The sequence below is a fragment of the Pararge aegeria genome, chromosome 5, assembly GCF_905163445.1.
Source record: "Pararge aegeria chromosome 5, ilParAegt1.1, whole genome shotgun sequence".
Classification (NCBI taxonomy): domain Eukaryota; kingdom Metazoa; phylum Arthropoda; class Insecta; order Lepidoptera; family Nymphalidae; genus Pararge; species Pararge aegeria.
The window spans coordinates 8,332,064-8,346,001 of NC_053184.1; the positions used below are offsets into that span (position 1 = coordinate 8,332,064).

Genomic DNA, 13,938 nt, shown 5'->3' on the forward strand with positions numbered 1-13,938 from the left:
TCTTCAAAATACCTGTATATGACCTAAACGCCCCACTGAACGCTAGCAAATATGCAATATTGCCATCGCTACAGGATTTAGACATCACTCGGAAATACGGAAGATATTAATATCACATGTTTACATTCGATTCAAAATTATTATTATGAATAAAGGTTAGTGATAACTTGTTGTGTTTACTACTCTTGCACTTTGGAGAAGCGTTAAAAACTCACGCTAATCTTTTAATATAACTTATTTTTATAAAATACAAGGCCCGATTTTACATTGATTTATTTAACTTTTAGCTATTATTATTTATAACGTTAGCCTTTAAAACCGTTTAATTTATTGCCGTCTATAATTATAAACTAATCTATTAATTTTGCTCGATTCTGCACTTCTTGCGGGAACATTGTAATAGGTGTTATCATAACTAGAGTATCTACGACTACTTGGCTGATAATCTAGTTCTATGTAATCTCCTTCTTCTCTTCTTAACTGACCATTTTCCTTGCCAGAATATCTCGGATCTTCATAAATTGTAATAGTCTGCTTCCGACGAGCAACTATAGGTGCTTCTTTAGGTATTTCAGCAACTGGATCAGCTCGAGACTCTCCATAGCGATATCCATGACCATTTTGTAGACCATGTCCATATCCTCCATCGTGCCGTATACCGTGATTATCATAATAACCCGGACTGTGGTAATCTCTACCCCAATCCGGATTCCTTTCCCATTCAGATCGGTCCCAATCTCTTCTGTTCCAATCCCATCCTGGATCGTGATAAACTTGAGGGTACCGATGATCTTGTCGATCGTGAATTTTACCCCTGTTATAAGCACCGTGTCCATTACGATGCTTATTATAATTTTCAGAATTGTCCAAGTACGAATTTCTGCCGTAGTCTCGATGAGTTATATGTTTGTCTCCAACATCTCCGTATCGATTGTTGGCTCCGCCACGGTAGTTGTTCTGTAAATACTGTTGACCATTATTATGAGAACCTTCATAGCTTCTACCACCTTGATTATCATGAGAGTTTACTTTATTTGTATAGCCCGCTTGATCACCTTCGTCATTTACATCATCAAAGAAAGTGCTTTTATTTGAGGATTCGTCCTTATGATAAGAATTTTGATATCCTTGTTTGTGGTGACCTTTTTTGTGTCCTCTTTTGAATCCATCAGTGTGACGATCTTCAGCTTTATCTTGCTTAGTATTGTAACCACCATATGCATCCTTTTCCGATGACACTTTACTTTCCTGATCTTTCTTTAGAAATTTAGACTCGTCGTTTTCTTTTGAATACTTATTAGAATGAGTGTCTTTTGTTTCAGTGTCCACGTGATGATCCTTTTCGCCCTTTTCTTTTTCCAGCTTAATCGATTCTGATTCTTCATTGTGAGCGATATCCTTAAGGTGTTCTTCTAATGCTTCCTTGAGGCCTGATGCACAAACTTTTGAAGTTAACAAGAAAAAGCACAAAGAAAAATTTAAATAACGTCGAAATTGAGAAGTCATTTCATTCCACTGATACACTATGATGTGTCTACAATAAGCTATTGGAGCTAAATAAAAAAGGGTCTTACGTAAACAGTATTATATAGTTAGTACGTAGGTTCTGGACTTCGCGGTAATTGAGTCCACAATGCCAGGAAGCACAGAATATAGAAACAATGACCAAACATGACTCTGTCCATGACACGATGGTTTTGAACTAAGTACGTAAGTTCGCTATCGTCAATCCAAGGTCAGTACATCTCGAATAAATTAAGGTGCTCAAACTAAATATTACAGAGGTGTGTTTATTAGCCCTTCTATCACGTAGAGCAACCGATTGAACATATTTTTTGGATGCACATTGCCGGAGATTGACACAGGCCTTTCTACTTCTCAAGCTCTTACGGACTTAAGTTTATTATTTAGCCTCTAGAGATTAAAGTGGTTTTTTTTAATTTTGTTTTTAGTAACAAAAGACTACAACGTTTGTGTTACCCTAATGTAATTAAATATTTAAGCCTTCAATGTTCCAACTTGAACGAATTTCTTGAAATAAAAGAGAGAACGTTAATTCAAATTTTCGATTTATTTTTTTAAATGTACACTGCTGCACGTGATCCTTGGTTTATTGGTTTCTAATAATAATTGTTTGTTGATTTTGGTCTTTATTAAGCAGAAGCAAGTTTCAACACTTAGGTATCCCTACACATTAATATGGAAATAGGTATACAGTATAACATACACGGGCGCAACCGCAGATAGTGCTATTAGTTACCAATTATATCTATACGAGCGAAAAAGTTGAAATTATTTAGAAAGTGAAACAATCAACATCTCAACAATGTCTACCATCGTTTATAGAATACTTATCATTGCCATGCTCAGTAGTTACCTCTCAGATCTTGCTGATCAAAGTATAATGAAGGTAATTGATAATGCACATCGCGAGATCAGACGGATCAACGTCCCATCACTGGGGACAAGCAAGAAGCTGCTCAAACAGACTAGTGGAATTTATAGCTCAGACCCTTCACGCTGCCACAAATGTAGGTTGACCAGCTGTATCGATTATTATCTCACGTTTGGCGTTAAAGTGACCGGAACCGACGACTTTAAAACGCTTTCCTCACATCGATGAAAATCGCCAATTTCTTATTTTATATTTGTCTACAGAAAAAATCGATAACTCACATTTTCCGTAGAATCGCTGCGTGATCTGTAGTCAGATATGCTTAATACTAGTCCAATGAGGCAATAATAACAATAACTGTTAACACATGGATATGAATCAAGCGATAACAATATTGAGGTAATGAGAAATCAAAATACTTGTGCTGTAAAAACTCTTTATTAAGCTGTTGCTGAATTATTGTAAAATAGGCATTTAGCCTATTTTACAATAATTCAGCAACAGCTTGATAAAAAAAAAACATTTTTTACAACGAAAATATTCTTAGAAAGTTTTTCTGATTAAACTAACAGCATATTTGTAATTTAAAAAATATGAAGTATATCATTTTGGAAATAATTATCACGTTATTATTATAAGACGTAATTTTTTACGCTGTTATGTATAAAAAATTCTATCGAAAAACACGAAATGCATTTTTTTTTAAATAAAACGAATTTAGCCTGGTGAACTACGAATTGATGACGTTATTCTATTTAAAAAAAAAAACAAGTTTGGAGCTTGATAACTTATCTAGAACTCGCCTTTAATGAATTTACATGAACGAGGTGTACAAACGTGTCCGTTTATTAGTAGGTACACCATAACTACGTAACGTAAATAAAAGGTTCGGAATACTCCACAATAAATAGCAATAAATTAAATTATTATTCATATGCCAGATTCAACCAACTAAAAACTTTGAATATGGCCTGGCTAAATGATACAACTTTTGGTTTTAAATTCGAAAGAATTATGTATCAAAAAATTTTTGGTCTCATTAACAATAACTTTAAGACAATTTTAAATGCTATCTACAAACAGATCATATAACTATTGGCCGAATACTGAAAAGTCAATAAATTAAGGCCTTCTTAAATATTAAGTGTTAGTTTTTTTTTACATAATATACTAGGTTCTCTGTATGAAATGCCAAAAGCATGGCTAATAAAACGTTAATAATATATACCCATAATTTTAAGAGGCTATTCAGTTTAGATATAGAGTTGTCGGTTATTAAACAAATAAAAAATGGTCAAGTATTCAAGTTTTGTATATAGTGTTTTCCATAATTAATTCGACGATATTAATTATACATCCCTGCAATCTTCTTTTCATGTTGAATACTATATTCACTTATATTACGATATATAGGAAGAAAATAATTTTAAGAGTACACTTATAATAGGCCTTGTTTAAAAGTCCATTTCCAGATTTTTATTGAAAAATGTTTGATAAAAATCATACATGAACTCGAGCTTATGAACAGAAACTTTATAAGTCTTTTTTACTCCGACATTTCTTTCGATAAATATCGTAACGTACTTAGGATTCATTCAAAATAACTTTTAAGTTTTAAGAGTAACTAATATTCTGAAATCTATAAAAAAAACTCGTTTCATCAAAATCATTACGTACTGATATATTTAACTAATAGAAAAGTTTAATTTTAAAAGACCCATAATATATTTAATATTTATTACCCATAGATTTCCCATTTCGGAAGGTAATCGAAGATTGCCGAGACGCATAATTTACCGTGTACATTAATGAAACGACTGCACAGATTATTGTATTATTAATAATTTATTTAGGAAGCGGTCCATTCATTTCTTTGATGTCTAACACCTGGATTCTTGATTTAAGTTCCTCTACGAGGGAAGCCCTGGGAATTTCGTCCTCAGATCTGGTGGAGATGTTGCGTATCTTTACCAGGCCACGTTTGAGTTCGGATTCGCCGAGAATAACAGCGAGGGGGATTCCGTTCTCTTCGCAATGCTGCAGTTGATTCAGCATTTTTGGGTTCTTTTTGTAGGATTGCTCGGTCTGTGGAAAAAATTATAAAGTTGCGTTAAGTTAACAAAATTCTACTTGGGCTGAAATTTGCTGTTGGGAGGGGGGAGGGGGGGAGGATAGGTTAATGCTGTGTGGGACGACTTCCAGCGAACTGGACAGATAGATGACCTTAAAAAGGTGGCTGGATAAAAACTTTACCTATAACGCGAGCAATACAGAATCTGTATATACGCGGCCAAAATAAGTACTTCAGGAAATGTACCTAGTAACATTATTGTTAAAAATTTACTGACTTCTTGGAATCATCTAAGGTGAAAACCAGTCGCGTGCACAAGGTTTGCAACTAGGGTAGGCATAACGAAAGAAAACAACATAAAATGGTATAATCCTCCCCATGACCGAGTTATATTAAAAAGGGTAGGCAGTTCTTTTGTATACATATGAAGTGCACGCAGAAGTGATTTTGTATATTTATAAAACTGATTGTTTTAAAATATACAAAATAAAATGAGAAAGGCGGAGGACCTTGTGTGTTGGCGAGCTCTTGAAAAAACATATGTCCTGCAATGGACGCCGATGGATACCAACCTTGATCCCAGCACCCCAAAGCTCGGCGCATATCTTCATTCGCTCCTCGAGGAAGTTTTTCTGTGCGGACGCGACGTACACGTCTACGTCACTCGTTCGGACGCTTATATCGCCCGCGGCTAACTTCGCTTCGAGCACTGAGAATATGCGCTCCACTCCTATACTTACGCCTACACACGGGACCTGAAAAGTTGTAAATCATATAGCCCAAGTCTCTAAAACTTTTTTTTTTAAATATCTATTCTAGTATATATACATTTATGCCGGTATTTTTGTTGTTATTATGTTAATATACTATGCATGTTCATGTCATTTGTACATTTTATTTATTTTTGTAACATACGTTATTGGCTTCGAACGACCAGGTTGCCATTAAAGATCACTTTTAGTGATAAGGCCGCCTTTGCACCCTAGCACTAAGTACTACTACACTATTTTCCTTGTGATTTTCTATTCATGCGTTCAATGAAGTATTTAAATTATTTATACCTATGTCTTGATGACGTATGAATATAGATAACATTTTTAACTGTACCAAAATTTTATGACAAAACTTAACTTAAAAAAAATCTTTATTTTTTACGCAATGGGATAAAATTTTGAAAAGGAATAATTTTCCATTATAAAATTTTAAGTGAACAAAGTCGCAGGCAAGCGATTGCTTTAACTTTTTCACTATCTGTCTTCTTAATAATTCGATTCATACTAGCAAAAAACGTTTAAGCATTTAAAAAAAAAACTGTTCACTGCAAGTCTACAATCAGCTGTAAAAGTGAATGGTAATGTTAAACAGATTTAGTACAGTTTGATTGATCTTTAAGTTTTGCGTAACATAATAATTATTATAAGTGAAAACGCAATCAGGCAGTCGACCAGGCAACCGGCAATTTCCAAGCACGTGTGAGTTGAGCTATAATAACGGTAATTATAGAACAATTATTATTAAAGGCCTACTCAATATAATATTAATTTTATAAATATTAATTCTTACCTGCTTATTTTTCGAATCGAACATTCCAACAAGGTTATCATATCGGCCACCGCCGGCTATCGATCCGACTGTTTGGTCCTCATTGCCGATTTTTATTGGTTCTGGAAAAAAATAATAATTCAAAAGCTCCAATAATAAAACTCAAGCAAAAATTACAGCAAGTTGGTTTCAATCCACTCCAAAACGCATAATAGATAAAAAAAAAAATTAAAATGCATTTGAGTGCGTAAAGAACGCGACGATGCTGATCTATTGTGTAGAACATCATATAAAAGCGATAAGGCCGCCAAATTGTATAAGTTGTTTTGTTATACTTTTCTTTTTTTCTGTGTACTTTTTGTGGTGTGCAATAAAAGTATATTCATTCATTCATTCATTTATTCATAAAAGTTTGTGTGGGAATTTATTTAACAGAAGTATTAAGGTACGCGTAAGAAGTATTTCAATATAACATAGTATTGTAATATACTTACGTGTTAACACAGCTTCATAAATAACTCCAGTATAATAATCTAAGCCACGCGCAAGGCTCAAATCGAATAAGATTTTATCCTTAATTCCAAAAAGCTCGCAGTAGTGAAGCAACAACTTAATGCCTTCTAGTCCTTCTATTGCGCTCTTGCTCTTAGACAACTTATCGTCTTGTAACAGTTTATCTGCCAACTCCGCACCGCCATTGAGGCGTACGTATTCCCCTATACGATCTGCCGCTTCGGGTGTTACGCCTTTTTCATTGATCATCTCTGTACGTACTTCTTCCCATGGTGACTAGAAAAACATTCATATGCTATTGAAATGAAGAGTACTTCGACTTCACTTTCGGGGTTGAATCCCAGCACGCCACTCGTGACTTTTTTCAAGTTATGTGCGCTTTAAGCAATTAAAATATCACTTGCTTCAACGGTGAAGGAAAACATCGTGAGGAAACCTGCATAACTGAGAGTTCTCCATAATGTTCTCAAAGGTGTGTGAAGTCCACCAATCCGCGCTGGACCAGCGTGGTGGACTAAGGCCTTAGTTCCGACTCATTGTGGGAGAAGACCCGTTACCTATAGTGGGCCGGACGATGATTGATGAAATGACGATCAAAATGTTACCAAAATATTTTCTTGTTTTTTCTTATACTTATGAGGATTTTCTATTTAACTCATGGGGTAAGCTTTATTCTTAGGCCCTGTTGTCTAAATAAAGATCTAGATCTTATTATTTTCTTTATTATATAATTATTATAATCCTTATTATAGAGATGACAAGAAATCACACACCAAACTTGTTTTAATTAAGGTATAAGTTCTAAAATCGGCTATAATGTGGTTTAGTATCAGACTCCTAGCTAGTTACTATTGGGTTATCACATATTCTAGCACGTTGTCATTGGACAGGTGTTTATTATCAATACTGTACAGTTACAATGTATTGATACGACACAAAACTAGTTCTTAAAATAATTAAGGTGTAATACAACGTGTAACCGAATAACGAAATACTGTTAAAGGGTATAGGTATATTTCATAAGGAATCACCCTGTGAAAATATTAAATCAGAAGAAGCATAATTATTTTTCCAAACTAATTCAAAACATTTTAAGTTTTTACTTAACAACCCCATTGTATGTAAAACCGACACGCGCATAGTACCTACGTCACGCGACGCGTACCTTTATAATAGATTAAAAAAGTGATAGGAGCAACTTGATTTTAATTTTACATGTGATGTTAGGGCTGTATTTGATTTTTTTCAGTAAGAACTATGACAACGGTTTAGTCAAAAACTATTAGCGTTTCCGTTTCACTGATAAGTCTCAGAGACAGTAAATAATGTACCTCTAAGGCCTGTAAAGTAATATTTCTGTTTTCATTTACACATTGTATAACTAATTTTGAAATAATACTGAAGTAGGAATTAATAAACTTAGTACTGATAGCTAGTATTTTTTAATTATAGTACCTTATCCAGTTTGTCGATGGTTGAACAAGTTGAACGAAATAGATCGGCTGGTACACCACATGCCTCAAACATTCCATCGAGTAGTCTTCTGTGGTTCACTTTAAGTACATACTTGCCAATGTCTAGAGCGTTTAATATTTCCGTAACAACCAATAGGCACTCCGCATCCGGTACCATCAAATCGTATTGTCCGGCTATATCGAAATCCTGTAAGAAATAACCCAAAACGTATAATATATATTATTATTTGTTGGAAAAGTAATTCTTACAAAGTGTTTTAAATCAATCATAGTAATTTGTATTTACTACCACAATGTTGCCAGCCTATCTTATACTAATATATGAAGCTGAAAAGTTTTTTGTTTGTTTTTTTACTCAAAACCTATGAGCATCCTCAGGAGATGTTGACTTTACAATGAATAATTGTTAAGCATTAATGCTTAACAATTATTCATTGTAACGTTGAGGCTTGGAGTATAAAAATTGAAGAAATTAAAAATTACACCATACAGATCCTCCTGCTTTTCGCGGAGTATAGCAAATTAAGCTTAATTTTCATAACCAAAAATTCCTGTTTATATGCAGTCAGTCGTCATAAAGTGTAAGTGAAAAATAAGATCTCAATTCGAGAACCAATATTTGTTAGTTACTACAAAATAGGGGGCAAAATGGAAGGGCGTAGAGGCTGAAAACGGCAACACACACACAGCACCAGAGGAATCGCTGTTCCTCTGGTGCTGCTGATGTTCATGGGCAACTTTCACTTGACATCAGTCAAAGATGGGAAGCTGCTTTTGACCATCTTTGATGTAGCAATTGGCTTGACCAAGCCAAGGCCCAGCACTGGTCATAGAATTATAATGATTATGATTTATGTTACTTTAAAAAAAATATAAACATTTTAAAAATGTATGTATATAATAACTTACACATTGATAGAATTCTCTATACCTCCCTCTGGTCATAGCTGGATTATCTCTTCTGTAGACTTTAGCAATGTGGTATCTCTTTAGTGTATTTATCTTATTCATCGCCAAGTATCTCGCCAGGGGCACTGTTAAGTCATATCTTAGGGACAGGATCTCTCCACCCTGGTCTTTTAAATCGTAGATCAATTTTGAATCTTCCCCATACTTTCCTGTCAATACTTCCTGTAACAGATTTTAATAGTAAACATTTGAATAAGCTTATATTTACACAGCTACTATAAATTGATTAAACAAACAATCCGATATTCGATTAATCCGATGTTTTTTTGTTTGTTTGAAAGCGCTAATTGAAAAAATGTTTTTGCAGAACAATTTTTGAGATAAGTTATTAGCTATTTAAAATCACGCCACGCCTCTTATGACGCTAGCAAACTAATTTATAGCGCGGACTGGTGTAATAGCTGCACGGGGCATATTGCATAGAGATAGTGGATGAATAGTCTGAGTAAGAAAATAATTATACCTCTTTGCTTAAACAGTTAACGCGTACTTAGAACGCTAAGAATGAAGATGTCAATCGTACCAGCCTATACTCGACACTTACAAGAAAATAGAATCAATTCAAAAATGAAATTTAGCATATTGATACCAGCTAGTATTGTGCAGACTAACATAAGCTGCTTTATATTGCAGGAAGTTATCTGAATCACACCCCGTGGAAAAGGGTAATTTTATACGACATTCGTTAGACCCATCGTGTTTAATAGATCAGAGTGTGGCCGATAAAACGCATAGAAGAAGAGTAGTAAAGCGAATTTAGAAATTGGTATGTAGTTTGACAAGCAAGGATAAGAATGAATGAGCAAATAGAAGAAGATTCGAACTTTCAAATCCAGTGACAGAAATTAAGAAAATACGGAAACCGTGAACACGACTAATATTAAAGCATCAAAAACAATTTCACTTTAATAGTGTTTCCCGAACAAACGGTTAGCCATTTAGCAGCATTTATTTTACCTCTAACTAATGGGAAAGTTTGTGAGCTAGCAACATTCCGCCGATGTAAATTCAGACTTGCGCGGGGCATTTTCACAATGCACTGCATACAATAATGGCTGAATGAGGATTCTGTATCATCTGGATGTTCTTAATTCCGAGGTCATGTAATGCGAAGGTAAGAAAATCAATTTACCAGAAGAATGTTAAATATCTAATAAATATGTAGATATCTGAAAGGGCAATAAAATAGACTCTGTTTCATTGTTCTTTCATTATTTCACCAAATACAATATTTAATCTCCTTTAATAATAATTTCTTTAAACTACAAAAGTATGCGGCAATCAACGAGTGATACAAATGTTACATGACCATGATACTTTAAGAGTCAATTAACGAATCCGCTACAAATGGGGCACCTTCCACCGCCATGAAGAGGTAAAAAATAAGTTACCTAGTAACATTCTATAAAAAATCTAATGTTGGAGAACCGGCTAGGAAACACCCATAGTGTGCTTACAGTAAATTTGAGCGGAATTAGACTCGCGCAAAACGACAAGTAATATTCAAGGTCAAGTGTGCAGTTGCTTTTCGATTATAATTATATAGATAAGAATATACGACTGTTTACGGATTTAGGTTGTTTAATAAATGCAATAAGTAAATTAAGATATATCGAAATTGTTACTCTGCTAATTCACTACAAAGTACCAGTTTTGTCTGGAATTTCAATAAAAAATAAAAGAATATTGAAACATTTTAAACCAATGATTATATATTTGAGGTAAAGCCTAACGTGATAATATAGTCACTGATTGTTCACCCTTGGGCAGTTTTCATCGACTGAACACCCTTGAGACAAAATTATCAAAACTTATTAAAATAATTAATTAACTCAGTGCGCATTAGGAGAAGATATAGCGTGACTGACTAATGACAGAAATGCTTTGTTAGCCACCTTTAATATCTCTACAAATCGGCTCATAGTTCAAAAGGTCATCTTGTGCAGTGAATTGATTATCATCAACTCAAGACCCAATAAATATGCCAATAATTTAAATTAGTTCAATAAATAAGTGGTGAAGACAGTTGACAGCAATTTTGCCTGTGCATTTCTGATAACCAGAAATTGGGAATTTTAGCAGCGGTGCATATGCTGATGCATAGAAAGAAAGTTAAAGACTAAATATAAGTTGAAATAGAAAAATTATGGATATGACTTAAAAAAAAGTTGTGCTTTCATTGCTAAAGTTTGTAACTTTTGTCAACTCTGAAACCCACTTGTGAACTTTAAAAAATTGTTCCTTAGTACAACATCTCTGGGCTGCTCAAAGAATAATCGCTAAAATTTAAGCTGTAGGTTGTCTGTAAATCAGTCAGGACAAATCTTTTTGTAGTTATTGATGATTGCTGGATGACAAAAGAAAACTACCTTTAATTCAAACACAGGTGTATCAATACATTCTGCACCATGTTTTTTGAACACTGTTATGATCTTCTGCAAAACATTATTTCTGATTGTCATCTGCTGTGGGTTGTAATCCCTTGTGCCTTTTGGTGTTTTGAGGACAAACTTTGATGGTGCAGCATCCTCTTTACCCAGCTGCGCCTTAAGCCCAAGCAGTTTAGTTACCTCCTGTTGTATCTAAAATGACAAACAATAAAAATGTAACATATAAAATTAAATAAATAGGTTTTAATTTTATAAATATAAAATTTTGTGAAGATCTTTCAATATTATTGAGAAATTTAGAGCTTAGTTCACTCCCACACTTCTCCAATCGTGATTGCTGGTTTTTTTTGTGATAAGGATCCAGACGATAGGTTTAACCAAGGCACAGGTGTGGGCAACGCAAGTTTCCGAATTCTGGGCTGGAGCCATACCTAATACCTTCCTTAATAGTATCTCAGACTGGACCCGGGAATTGGGAACTGGAACCTAGGACCGCAGTAATAGTGGACATGCTAATTCATACTGATCAAAGAGGCATTGTTTGGATGAGTGAATGTTTATTATTTGATAACACAAAAACAGCTAAATGGATTAAAATGATCAAATCATCCAATACTTTATAGACTGTGAAAATAAAGCAGCCTTTTCAATGTTAAATGCTTTGATGGAATATTTTTTTTTTTTGTTTGATATAAATAGGTTATTAATATATATATTAACAAAGAACTGTACATTTTAGTTTAGATTGGTGTATAAAGGGCATTTTTATGTGTGCATATAAAATTTTCCATAGCAGTGAGATGGTGGTAACTACTTACAAGTGCATACTTTCCAAACATAAAAAAAAAATGTAAAAACTCTAAGACAAATGCATTCAAAATTACTAAATCTTAACTAAAAGCAATAGCTTCCCAATACCTTGCAACAAGATGTTGTTGTAATAGTTTTGGCATAATTACTTCTTTGTGCCAAGTTGCGCAATCTTTCTATGGTTGATAGATTTCCTAAGAATCGCATTGCTCTATAAATCATGCTTCAGTGAGCTTCCAAGCTTCTATTTTAAACCGATATAATTCCTCGTCACCACTAGTTTTAGTACCGGAAATAAAAAAAAAACTATCTTAATAAATAATTGTAAATTAATGTTGGTAGTCATTGGCGACAAAGTAACCATATGTAAAGATTCATAGAGCCAATATTTTAACTGCCTATATTAAATATAGCTTTTTTGATAACAAATTTTTGATTACAGGCCTGAAATTACACTTTGCATATCATAAGACTGACTTAACTCAAATTAAAGCATAGAATTGTTTACATATAAACACAAAGAGCATGTAAAATTACTTGCTGAATTGTTATCTATTATTATAATATTGACTGTACAAAAGGCAAGAGTCGAGCAACGATTTATGAATTTTTATGATTGCAAAAAATTTATGAAAATAAAGTATGTCTACTCAATATAGTCTAGACAAAAATCAAACTAATTTTTTTAGTAAAATACTTTAAATTACTCACATTACAGCCATACCTATCTAATATCTGATACAGAAAGTATAATAGCATGTTTGAATACCTATAAAAACCATAACTGATTGCAACAATTTATAATTCTTATTCCTCATTTTTTCCATAAGATTAGTTTTCATAGAAAATCCTGATAGAAAAATTCCCACAACTAACCATCTCTTGCAGTGTAAGGAAGCTACAAATGCATTAATATCTGTCAAAGCTACACAAATATTTATAAATCACCAACCTGAAGATCAAAATCTTTCTTTTTGCTGTTAATCAAACTCATTTCTACATCTGAAGGAATTATAACTGGAAACAGAGATATCTCTGAGTCACTGAAACTCCGCATATGGTACCACCATCTCTTTAGGTGAGGATATTTTTGAAAATCTAAATTACTTTTTAGGTTATAATGCCATTCCACATCAATCTTACTCGGCATGAAACCAGATATATAACTGTATTCGGAGAGGTGTCTATTAATTTCGCCAAGATCTCGAAACGGATTTTTTGATGCTTTACCCTATAAAATAATTACCGCCGTTTATGTACTGTATGATGCAATATCATTTAATAATTCTAACAATATGTATCAGAATTTTTTAATATAAATTGAGACTACTAACCTTTTCACTAGATTCCTTAGCCGCTTTTAACTTCCTTACGAGATCACCTTGGTCTTTAATTTTTTGCAATAAATTATCTTGAAGCTCAGACATAGCTAGAGGAATTAATGAATGGAAAATAAAATAATTCGGACACCTAACGTCTCCAGACAAACTCAAGGCTATGTCAAGGTAAACCAAGCCTTACTACGGTACTCTTTGTTGACTGCGAAATAATTGCAATAATTATTTAACCTTTCCTTTCAGACCTTTCATTTCAGATTTTGCGTACCTACAATCCAAGCACCACATTTTAAGCAAACGTCAATGTCGTGTCAGTTGTCAGCGTCAAAAAGTAAGTCATAGATTCAAACTAACAATAGACAATAGAACAAATAATGAGAAGTTTTCAGATGCCAAACATGTTCTTTTAATCGGACCGTTAGTTTCAGAATTTAGG

At 33.7% G+C, this 13,938-nt stretch overlaps 2 protein-coding genes across 4 annotated transcripts; both read right to left on the reverse strand.

The window, feature by feature from the left end:
- Positions 1-327: 327 nt before the first annotated feature.
- LOC120623926 (uncharacterized protein DDB_G0290685-like) lies at positions 328-1,506 on the reverse strand. The gene has a single exon (XM_039890220.1). The coding sequence runs from the start codon at positions 1,504-1,506 to the stop codon at positions 328-330; it is 1,179 nt and encodes a 392-aa protein (XP_039746154.1).
- A 2,715-nt stretch (positions 1,507-4,221) lies between these two features.
- LOC120624036 (histidine--tRNA ligase, cytoplasmic) lies at positions 4,222-13,802 on the reverse strand. 3 transcript variants are annotated; one of them, XM_039890342.1, is made up of 9 exons: positions 13,500-13,802; positions 13,118-13,396; positions 11,335-11,547; positions 8,906-9,127; positions 7,977-8,183; positions 6,503-6,797; positions 6,030-6,130; positions 5,039-5,221; positions 4,222-4,480 (listed from the first exon to the last, which is right to left on the reverse strand). In XM_039890342.1, the coding sequence occupies exons 1-9, from the start codon at positions 13,590-13,592 to the stop codon at positions 4,241-4,243; spliced, it is 1,833 nt and encodes a 610-aa protein (XP_039746276.1). In that variant the 5' UTR covers positions 13,593-13,802; the 3' UTR covers positions 4,222-4,240. The 3 variants fall into 3 exon arrangements, with proteins under 3 accessions (XP_039746276.1, XP_039746278.1, XP_039746279.1); XM_039890344.1 differs by lacking the exon at positions 13,118-13,396 and adding an exon at positions 12,274-12,441 and having other exon boundaries at positions 13,500-13,581; XM_039890345.1 differs by lacking the exon at positions 13,118-13,396 and having other exon boundaries at positions 13,500-13,801.
- Positions 13,803-13,938: the final 136 nt, after the last annotated feature.

Excerpts from the sequence above, each read along its gene's own strand:
- LOC120623926 (XM_039890220.1), bottom strand. The coding sequence starts at position 1,506 with ATGACTTCTCAATTTCGACGTTATTTAAATTTTTCTTTGTGCTTTTTC.
- LOC120624036 (XM_039890342.1), bottom strand. The coding sequence starts at position 13,592 with ATGTCTGAGCTTCAAGATAATTTATTGCAAAAAATTAAAGACCAAGGT. Across the intron at positions 13,397-13,499 it reads CTAAGGAATCTAGTGAAAAG|GGTAAAGCATCAAAAAATCC; the intron begins GTTAGTAGTCTC and ends ATTATTTTATAG. Across the intron at positions 4,481-5,038 it reads TTTGGGGTGCTGGGATCAAG|ACCGAGCAATCCTACAAAAA; the intron begins GTTGGTATCCAT and ends TTTTTTCCACAG.